The sequence below is a fragment of the Teleopsis dalmanni genome, chromosome 2, assembly GCF_002237135.1.
Source record: "Teleopsis dalmanni isolate 2A chromosome 2, ASM223713v2, whole genome shotgun sequence".
Classification (NCBI taxonomy): Eukaryota; Metazoa; Arthropoda; class Insecta; order Diptera; family Diopsidae; genus Teleopsis; species Teleopsis dalmanni.
Window position 1 is genome coordinate 129,325,477 of NC_051847.1, and position 9,656 is coordinate 129,335,132.

At 31.0% G+C, this 9,656-nt stretch overlaps 1 protein-coding gene across 1 annotated transcript in view; it reads right to left on the reverse strand.

Moving 5' to 3' along the window:
* Positions 1–850: 850 nt before the first annotated feature.
* The window catches only part of LOC119675705, a 13,299-nt gene continuing 4,493 nt past the window's right edge, over positions 851–9,656 (reverse strand). The window contains exon 3 of the mRNA XM_038086910.1: positions 851–928. Within this exon, the coding sequence (XP_037942838.1) occupies positions 851–928 (78 nt within the window). The remainder of the gene's footprint in view (positions 929–9,656) is intronic.

Below are 9,656 nucleotides of genomic sequence, written 5' to 3' on the forward strand. Positions count from 1 at the left end.
AAGCCTCTTTCACGGCATTAAGTAGCTAACTTAATGCACTTTGCTTGCATTCAAAATGATCAACATCAATTAAAACATTACGAGTAAAAGCAAAAACAGTAAGTACTACTCTTTTTTAATCCAAACCCTCACACCAAGTGAAATATGCTAACGTGCAACTGCAAATGAGGATACAGGGTGGCGGATAAAGGAAGAGGATACGCACTTACGCAGCAATTGTTACACTTAAGCCTTAGCTACTCTACTTGCGGGCACATGAAATTGTAATTAAAGTAGCGTGGCGTACACTTAATTACATTTTAATGGATAAACCCGAGAAATGAAACTTTCAATTATTAAAGCTTTAAGCCGATTTTGCACTTCATTTGAAACTACGGCGACTAACCAATAGTCAGTCCATGGAAATTTTTTCATAATTTTTATACATATTCGTATTGGATGTCCTTCTGTAAATTATTTTTAGAAAAATTCTATATATCAGCATCGAATTTAGAGCATCAAATTCAATGCATTTCAATGCTAGATCAACTGTTTTAAGCAAATTATATATATGTAATAATATTGTTAATAAATATAATAAGAATGGTATATCTGTCGACATGCATATTTAATAACACTACGCGACTTATTTTACACTATTCTAACAAGGTCAAATTAAATAAAGCACAGGTATATTAGACCTCTAAGCCCGAATATAAATACAAATAAGGATGGTGATATTGACGAATAACAGCATTTTCAACTTTAACTATACATTAAAATAGTGAAAATAGAAATTTTAATATATGTTCGAAACCAGCCATTAAACTGGAGTAAAGAGTTTATAAGCATTACTATTGTTTAAAACCAATCAAAAGTCATCAGTTTTAAAGGTTAATGCGGCCAATTCACGAGATTTTGTCCAATATAGTTCAGGAAACTGTTTCTTCTAAAGTAAAGAAAATAACATTTCATAAATCATACGTAAAATTTATTATTAACTAATATTAATATGAGGACACTGCAATTAAATTGTATTGGAATTCCTCGAAAATGATAAATCATTGGATTTTATGAACCGGTAATCACTGTATTCAAAAAAAAAAATAAACCTAATGTTAATATGTAATTTAAAAATTGCTTCGATTGCTTTCTAAAAAATTTTCCAGAGAGTGATGAACATGGTTGAAGCTTTATCAAGAGCGATATCAAGAGGAATGGGGCTTAAAATGATGGCTGACAAATATTGTTTGGAATTATTCACAAATAAGCATACTTTTGTATTATTAAGAATGTATGAGGTATCAAAATATACTTAACAATAATGCTTAACTTAGAAGAACTGAAACGCGATCCAAAAACCGTCAGTACTCTTCCGACCAACTAAACTAAAATGAAACGTCTAAACTAAGAGTAGTGGATACACACATGAAATGGAATAAAATTTTTAGTACATATAACAACTAATAAATTACTGCTCGCAGTTCGATGTGTGATAAAATTTGCTCAAAACCGTAGGTTTCCAAGATACAGATTAAAATAGTTAAGATGATAAGTCCAATTTAACAATATGTGGAATATACTATATATTTTTCTATTCTAGACTCAATATGGCTTTGTACAATTGTTGTTTTGAACTACTGTTACGAGAAAGTACAAAAACTTTATTATATTTTTGTAAATACTATATATACTATTGCGCATAGTACTATATATATATACAATATATGCGCAATAGTATTATAAATTTAATAATAATATAAGTTGCGCGCCGGGCTATTTATTTTTAGACAGAGCAAAATAGAACGCTGTTGTGTTTGGTGGTTGATTTTGTAACCTCATACAAAATGTATAAAACGATTGGTCAGATAAAGAATTTTTTCTTGCTTCATATTTAGTTAAAAAATAGGTCTCGATCAGTATTGGTAAAATAGGCGAACTTTAATAATAACTCTTAGGGTCTTAGGGTCTGCTGTTAATGATATAACAATGAGAATGTTCAAATGATGATATATGTTAAGTTTTAAGGGAAATTTCTAACTAATAGGTAGAAAACGAACGAGAGTTACCTATATGACACATCACCGTAGTTTTAGTACTCCTTATATTAAAGAGCATTAAAGTCTTGATCTTTGTTTTCTAGTGGTAACTTTCATTAATATGGACTATAGTAAGATTCTTAAAGGATTAATTTTTAGAATGTTTATGTAACTTCTTGTCAGTATTACAATTTTTCCCTTCAATTATATGATCAACTAATTAAAGAATTGGTTTCTCCCATATATTTTTTACTATTATATATGTGAATTATATATTTACTTGATATGTAAATGTTATTATTATGCTTTTCATGCGTGTTTTAGTGCATTTTTAATTATTTACTTTCTTAATTAGTTTAGACTATGTATAATAAGTGCATTGACACAAGACTTTATCATGCATTATCACGTGATCGTGTCTCATTTGATGCGTATTTCTGACTCCCAGAGTCTTTAGGTGTTGTGTTCAATTTATCTCCCTTACTTATACCTGACCCGAGCCGTCACATATGTATACATATAAACATTTATTCTTACAAATATTTTAATAGGGATGAAATGTAAGGGTTGTTTAGAAATGTAACTACTTATGCAGAAAGCCTTAGTATGGTACAAATGAGTATAGCATTTGCCAATTGCCAGCTAAACATCAAGATAAAAATTGATGAACATAGTTAATTAGAAAAATTAAAACTTAAAAATTTTATACTTTCGCTATCAATTAGGAAGTTTTCTTTGTATAAAATTAAAAGTCATAGTTTTACGAAAAGCAATAGTAAATTCTCGTCAAAATATATTGCAAAATGAGCTTTAACCGATTCCATGACTTCACTTGTTTAAAAAAGAAATAATATTAATATAATCAGGTCACAGCCACCAATGATCAATTCAGCTCCGAGGCTTTTGGTAGGTAATTAAGTTTAAATTATTTTTTCATAGAATATGAGGTTCATTTTTGACATGGTTGGAAGAGCTCTTAATAACCAATAACAACGTATCGGAAAATCGATTTAATTTAAGCAGTATTTTGGTGAATCATTCCGATCTCGGGCGCTCAGTACTACCAACTGGCGACAGCAAGTAACTAATCGGGTTGGCTGACGGAGGCTACTCGACGCGACCAATGACGATTCACGACTCACGACTCACGCGCTGTTTACTTAACTCCCTCTAAATGGATCTATTGGTGTATGGAAAAAGTTCCAGCTTTATTACAGATGTGATTCGTTCTATGGTTCAGATAACATTTTTGAAGTAGTCTTCTAACTAAACTGTTTTGTTCTTTTAACAGCTTTAGTCGTTTTGCATATATTTTGATAATCTTTTCTCACAATAAATTAAGTGGAATTATTGATGTGAATGACTTTGTTTTACCATTGATGGTTCCATACTACACACGCAATCTGTACTGACCATCAAGTGGTCAAGTGAATGAACTGGGTTATGGCTTATTAATTACTTTCTTTTTTCGAAGCCAAAATTACCACTGCAAGGAAAACGATTTGAGGCGATTACAGACAAAAAAATTATTGTGAAAACTGAATCAGGTGTAGGAACAGTTGTATTCCACTAGATAGACTCAATTTTGAATATAGTAAAATAAATTTGTATTGAATACTAATTTTTTTTGAATTTTATTAAATAATTCGGAACAATTTTTTGACATTATGTCAGTTCCTATTATTTTTTTCAAATGTATGTATTGCATACAGAGAAGATTGTTTCTTTCTCTTTCACTCTGTTAAAATAGATAGATGAATGAGAAGGAAGTAAATGTTTTTTATTAATTAAAACTAACTTAATTTTTATTAGTATGATTTGATGATAAATGAAAGTTAAATTAATTTCGAAAAAAACACATAATTTTGTTTTTCAATGCATTATACAAGTATCTCCCCTTGTTTTATCCAGAGAAGTTGTAAAAAAATACGTCTCATCCATCACATTGCAATAACCGGATACGTGGTACATATATAATATTAAGTAATTTATCTTCATATTAAATTGAAAGGATTTTATTAAAATTCGGTAAATAATTAAAAAAATTATATATAATGTGCTATACAAAAATTCTAAAAGAAACTTTCTTAGTGATGATTAGTGATGAAGTACAAATTGAACTGATGACGAATTTTCAGTTTTCGACTTCAAAGATGTTATTTTACAAATAGACTACTCTTGTAGTTTTAGCACATTCGAAGCTTTAGTTGTCATAAATGCCATAGTTTACATATATTTCAAATAGTTTCTCGTTATCAAATGCATAAATCAATTGAATCGTATTTTATTATATTATTTATAAATAAATCACAGCAAATCCATTAGGCATTAAGGCCAGTTTGTGTGTTTTTTTTGTTATGGTTGACAAAAGAATTTTTATAATTTCTTTTTAATTAAAAGTTAATAGCTCATCAATTAGTGTCATTAAAATAATTTATGAATTGCACACAGCGCAGACACATATACCCACGCCAGTCCACTTCTATCCGGCGAATAGCCCAAATAATGCATAATTTCGGCTATCAATTTATGCGCCAGAGCATTTTCAGCGCTTAAGCATACGCTTAAGCCATGTGGAAATTGAATAAGCCACAATAAATTCCAAATCAAAATAAAAATCCAAAAAAACGTTACGAAAATAAATTTACTGCATGCATAAACTAAACCTTCAGTTTTATATATCAATGTACTTAGATACATTCCCATACATACGCTCCAATCTCTGGTATATTCACTCGTATATTCACATATTCATTATGTGTGTGTTGGTCTGACCGTCCATGTGTACATATGCAAGGATGAAAAAAATATCGAAAATATTTTGGTATGTGACAGTAAACCCAGAATAAATAGAAAATATTATGATTTATGCGGCAGAAAGTAAGCAGTAGGTATTCTGGTTATTATAATCCTTACAAATGCAAAGATGTATGTGGCCACCGCAGTTACTACGGCTGTGTCTTTTCGGAATTTGTTTTATTTATTTCTTAAATAGTAAAAAATTGTTAGTTATTTTTCTGGTTTACTACAATGTCTTGCAATAAATAGAGTTTCTGCTTATCATTTGGCCTGAGGTGCCGGGAACAGCAGATAACTATTGCATTGGCTGAATAATGATATTGGCAAATGAATCAAATATATTTTTGCGACACATAATAATCATTCAAGTTAACAAAGTTTAAAAGTAACATCGTATGTATAACTTTGGTTATGGTCCGAGAATTATATTTTGCTGCACTTATTAAAGTGTTGATAACGAAAGAATATCTTTTCTCACACCACATCTATCGATTGCAGAGCTGAAGTTCGCAGTTGGAAAAGTCGTCTTCGAAGACATTGTCTTCGAGACAGTCTTTTAGTTCAATTTAAAAAAATTGATTGAGTAGCTAGCGTAGAGCGCAGTATTTTCAATCTAAAGCGTCCGGTACGCACGACTTGAACGCATCCAGTCTTCCATATATGTACGTAAAACATCTTCGACGGCATTTGGCTAATTTGTTCGCAAATGTCCTCGAAGACATTTATAGACATTTGGATCAATCGGTCTGCGGGCATGCGTCGATGTCTTTGAGACGTCTTCGATGACGGATCCATCTGTTTCCTACTGGGTTCTTATAGCCAAAATTATATTTTATGCAACCCTTTAGAATTATAACAGCAAGGATTATAAACAACTCTATTTAAATTTAGCAAACGCCTGTATCAAGCCCATGACAGCAGTATACCTACGAAGACAGATGCACTATTAAGTAAGAACATCTGGCAATTAGTCCAAATAAATAAAATTATTTTTCTTTTTACAGGTTGAATAAAAATTTGATCAAATTCTAGCTCAGAAGAATCTACTACTGGAACATTTATTATATTGTAGCAATAGTTGCATCAAACTACATAAAACAATCGATATTTTAATTAATCTTTTACATTGACATAAATAATGGTGAGATGTATTAAGTGATAGAGCGACTGGTCATTCTTAATTTTTAATAAATAAATAACTGTAGTGAATATTGGAGAAGCTTGGTGGACTCTTACCGCTGTTTCAGCAGATTTATGATCCTGTCACCCATCGATACGCCGTAGTCGTATATATTAAGAAGAAATAGTTTAGTAGATTAAAAGTTAACCACACATTAAACGGATATTATGTATAGTTGATACCATCAAAATAAATCAAACGCACGTTTATACGGCAAATCCAATAAATTTATCGATTTAAAATGCAAATTGTTCACTATGAAGTAAATGCATAAATAAAACGCAACGGAGCGGAATCGGGACGAAATATTTTGTAATTGAAATAATCTTTTTACGCTAATGTATTTGCGTAGATGAACGGGACGGAAATAAACTGACGATTTAATTGCGGAAGAAGCTGTGTAAGTGATTTGAAAGTTAATTGAATCATCAAATAAAATCAATTTCATGTTTAATTTTAGCAGCAATTATAAGAGATGGCAGATTATTTATTTTTAACAATGTTTAACATATTATCGGCTAGAATGTTCCCATTAAATGTTTTTAAGGAAGGTAGAATTTCAAATGGAAAGAAAACAAACCAAACAAAAAGTGAGTGAAAAACTTTTTTATTTGATATCTATTTTTATGGAATAAAACGTTAGTATTGTTTAATTCCATTTTTTCATAATTTTTTGAATATTTAAGAGTAAATAGCAAAGATATAATAATCAATGTTTGATTGCAAGGCGCAAATGTTTATTGAATTGTCTGCTTAAAGCAATCACTTTAAATATTTCCACAAAACTTCTTTTCGCGGCAAATCATATGGTCTTCAATGCCTCACTTCTTGATGCAAAATAGTCATCGAAAACTTACTTATTATTTTTATTTATTCCATACTCTATTAGAAGCTTAAGTATACAACAAATGATTTTCGTCTAACTGTATTCTGTCTGAGCTCCTTACACGATTTGCCAGATTCAGTGTTTATATATAGCCCACGTCATGTAGTAGTGGGCCGGCCTGCCTCTACGCCGGGTTCATTAGGAGTTTCACGTTTTTTCATTTTCGGATTTCAATATTTAAAGAGGTTTGGCTGGTTTGCCTCCAGAGTTCTTCATTTGATATCGTTCTCAGCCACCATATATTCATTAAATTTCGTAAACAGTGGTTGATGTAAGTTTGTAGTTTCGCTTTAGTTTCATTTATTATGGGCCATATTTCTGATCCATATAATAAGACTGTTTTTTCGCTTACATTAAAAAACTTGCTCATTATTTGCTCACTTGCTCATTATTTCTCTGACAATATAACATTATGCACATTTCCAGTAAAACAAAAAATTATCCAGAGTATGTTTACCTAGACTTTCCATTTTCTTTATTTTTATACGAATATAGAATAGCGCCAATCTATAAAGAGCACAAAAAACACAACGTTTTTAGGCTACATCGGTGGCTGATGTATCGTCTATTCATTTAAATGTGCTTTTTAATAACAAAGCTACTGAGATGATATATTTTGAATACATACTTTAATTATTTAAAAACATTGATTAAAGGTAGTTTTTGCATGACAATTTGCCAAAGGTGATAATAGCAGATCAATTATCTGTCGTCTAAGTGCCATTTTTATTAAAAAATACGCAATTAATAAAAGAATAAGAAGATTTTGATATTGACCGATCGAAGACTGCAAGTGCAAGAGAATACGTAAGAGGTAAACATATCATATAGATCTACGGTTTTAATTTTCCATACTGGCTTTGGTATCAAAAACCTATTTTTAATGTCTGTACTGCCGTTGATCACAATTAAGTACAAATGCAAAGATAAATTAAGGTTAGTTCCATCACAAGACGTCAGATATCAAATAACATTCGAGTTTTTGCAAAAACAAATCGGCAAATGCTGATGCCGAAGTTTTTTTTATTAAATAACGATCAAGTAACGATTTGCTTCAGCATGAAAAAACAACGGTCAACGTATATTATTACAATATATTCGACCATTTCATCGACTTTAACAAAAATAACAAAAAAAACTACTGAGTAGCGGAGTCGCCATGGTCAAAACTCATGCATTGTATTATGTATTATTCCTTCACCCACTAAATTTCTCAGATTAAACTATCAATAATTCTTTTCTATTCCGAAACGTCATAAATTGTATCGGCGAAAATAGATTTGGCTAGAATAGTGAAGTCTTCGCTAAAATAAAAGTTGGTTATAAGAATTTTGACAATAAAATTTGTTTCGGAATGGATCAGAAACTTAGGGAAATGTTGGTAGAAGAGAACAAGCCGAAAAGAGCCAATGTTTAGAAACAATATACTTTGTGCAAAGGGCTACTTACGTTTTAATCCATACAGAATTAAGAACAATAAGACTGTGGAGAACTTGGAAATGGATATCTAATGTCAACTAACGTTAAAATAATGTACTTACTCTGTCAAAGTGCATTTTACTTACATATTGAAACATAATTTTTTTAATTCCTTGATTTGCTCTCTCATTTCATATGCATTTTGGTTATTTTATGTGGTTTATTCTGCACATTAATGAACTAAATGCTGTTATTCTGTCCTTAAATATATGTGTTATTTGAATCATAGCATAAAAAGCGACAATTTGTTGTGCTTTAAACTGTCAAAATTCAAAAGTGACTTTGGACCTGGTTGATTGGTTGGTTGGTTGGAGTGGCACGCCATTACATAACTTACATTTTTTGCCGTTTTGCTACCACATTCCTCGTAAGAACCATAGTATAGAAGAGTACGGACTAAATCCATCCCGCCGAATTTACGTAATTTAATAGGTCTTTCATCTTCACCGTTGAGCAGTCTGATAGACTGTCAAAGAAGTATTTTCCTAAGAACCTATATCTGCTGGACGCTAAGGCCGGGCATTCACAGAGAAAATGTATTGTTGTTTCTTTCTCCTGCGGACTTTGGACCTACTTACATAAGTTGTATGTGGTAACATTTGTGAAAGGACATTTAAAGAAAATATATAAAAAAATATAGGTGCATTGTTAAGATCACGGTTTTGTTAATTAATTGATGCTTTTCAAAGTAAAAAGTAAAAGTATTTGTGAATACTTTTTAAATGCAAAACTTAAACCACACTTATCTTTTCAGGCTTCAAATTTGTAGTTTACTTAAAATTTTGCTTTGATTCAAAATAAAATGGCAATTACTCAAATGAACGAACTTACTAATGAAATTATTTTAAATATTAAATCAAGCCTGTTTATGTAATTCGGAGCAGTCTTTATGGTGTTATAGATTTTATTGTTACCCAAAACAATAAAACAAGCAAACTAAATAAGGATTTCCTTTCGGAGTAAAACATCCGCTTCCGGCTGGATGTTGCTGCACAGTTACAGATAGTTATCTGAAGCGACGGATGTACATTAAATACACTTGCATTTGTACATATACACACTTACAATGCTGTGTGTATTTAGGTGTATTTAATATGTGTTGGTGTTTGCCCGGTTGAGGATGACTTCTGAAAATGTGGCGCACAGCATTAACTGAAAACCGCCAAGAAAGCAAACAATTCAAATGATGACAAACGTGCCAAAAGGCGCTTGTCTCGTGGTATGGTGACTGGTGACTTCAATTTTTTCTATGGTGACTTGGTTACTAGACCGCAAAGTGTTTGGTTAATGTCTT